This window comes from Amyelois transitella, chromosome 27, assembly GCF_032362555.1.
Source record: "Amyelois transitella isolate CPQ chromosome 27, ilAmyTran1.1, whole genome shotgun sequence".
Classification (NCBI taxonomy): Eukaryota; Metazoa; Arthropoda; class Insecta; order Lepidoptera; family Pyralidae; genus Amyelois; species Amyelois transitella.
In genome coordinates, this window is record NC_083530.1 from 6,442,501 (window position 1) to 6,443,989 (window position 1,489).

Sequence of the window (1,489 nt, forward strand, 5' to 3'; positions counted from 1 at the left end):
TTCCCGAATTGCTGTTGTGTAGGCATCTGTCAGGATATCCATTTCCTCTCCACACACTACCTCTTCTACTCCGGCGGGCGTGATGTTCCTCTCCGCTAGTAAAGACAGGAGTGTCTCGTCGAACGCCGACCAGTTCGCCTTTTTGGTGTTGTATACTCTGGTAGTAGGGGCTGCCGCATGTTGCAGCCGCACTCCTAGCTCCAGTGTGCACGTGATGGCGTTATGGTCTGATGTGATCAGCGCTCTGTCGACTTTCCAATTCCTGATCTTTCCCAGCAGTGAAGGGCTGCACGCTGTCACGTCTACTATGCTGGTGCATAGCACGTCTCTTCGCCAGACTTCGAAGGTCGGAGTGTTTCCGGTGTTGAGGATGTGGTATTCCATTTCGTTGATAAAAGCGCAGTATTCCGTCCCTCTCTCGTTCTCGGATTCGCTGCCCCACCAGTGACTCCAGGCGTTTACATCTCCCGCCAGTAATACGTTAGGCGTGTTGAGCGATTCGCATACTGCCTTGGTTCGCGCAATGTAAGGACCTATATCGGCTGTCCCGTCGAAGTATACTGAGACTACTCCAAGCCTGAAGCTGCCTGATTCCAGTACCGCTGCGGACTCCGTCTCGGACACCAGCTGTGGATCATGTGTGATCCTAAACTGGTCCCCGAATACGTATATCGCTGCTTTTACCGGGTTTCGGCTGCTGATGTTCGAGGAGCACTGGATTACTCTAGTGCCGGGGTACTGCTTCACTCTGCCGCTGGATCCGGTGTACGGTTCCTGCACCAAAGCGATAGCGATTCCCTTTTCCTCTGCTACTTTGAGTAGCTCGGCTGTGGCTATCTTGGAGCGCTGGAGATTGATTTGTACAATTCCCAGCTTCGTCCCTGTCTCCTCTCCGGGAGCGCCAGGTCCATTCATGTGGCTGCCTTTAGCAATACGCTATCTTGGAACGCGCTAGTCTATCCCACACTTCTCTCTCCGGGCATTCGTCACTGAATGCCATGTGCGGGAAGACGTTCTGTGCCTTGGCGTCTTTGCAGTTCTTGCACCTTGGTGGTCCTTCCTCCAGCCTTGTTTTGCACTCTTGCCAAGAGTGGGCGCCGCCGCAGTAATTGCAATACTGCGCCGACTCCCGGCAGAGTGCCTTGGGATGTCCGTATCCAAGGCATTTGGCGCACTGTATTAGCGGGGACTGGTCTTCCACGGTTCTCCTTTGGATCGCTATGTGGACTGCCCCCGCCTCTAGCATGCGCTTGTGGAGTAGAGGTGCTACCTCGAGTACTGCATGGCACTGTAGCGGGTTCCTCGTTCGCTTTCGGTACCTCAGACGGATGTGTTGGTGGTCGCCAGGCAAGTCTTCAAATAACTTTTTATTCTGTGCCTTTATGTGCTCGACCATCTCTTCGTCCTTGAGGTATGCCATCACGTTGTTGACCTTTACGAGCGGGTTCTGCGGTTTCGCCTCCTGAACCTTTAACGCCGAGTTTGTCTT

General features: G+C 53.8%; 1 protein-coding gene across 1 annotated transcript in view; it reads right to left on the bottom strand.

Moving 5' to 3' along the window:
• The window catches only part of LOC106138248 (putative 115 kDa protein in type-1 retrotransposable element R1DM), a 1,911-nt gene extending 996 nt beyond the window's left edge, over positions 1–915 (bottom strand). Inside the window, exon 1 of the mRNA XM_013339357.2 lies at positions 1–915. This exon is cut by the window's left edge and continues 996 nt beyond it. Coding sequence (XP_013194811.2) covers positions 1–915 — 915 coding nt within the window.
• Between the last annotated feature and the right edge of the window lie 574 nt (positions 916–1,489).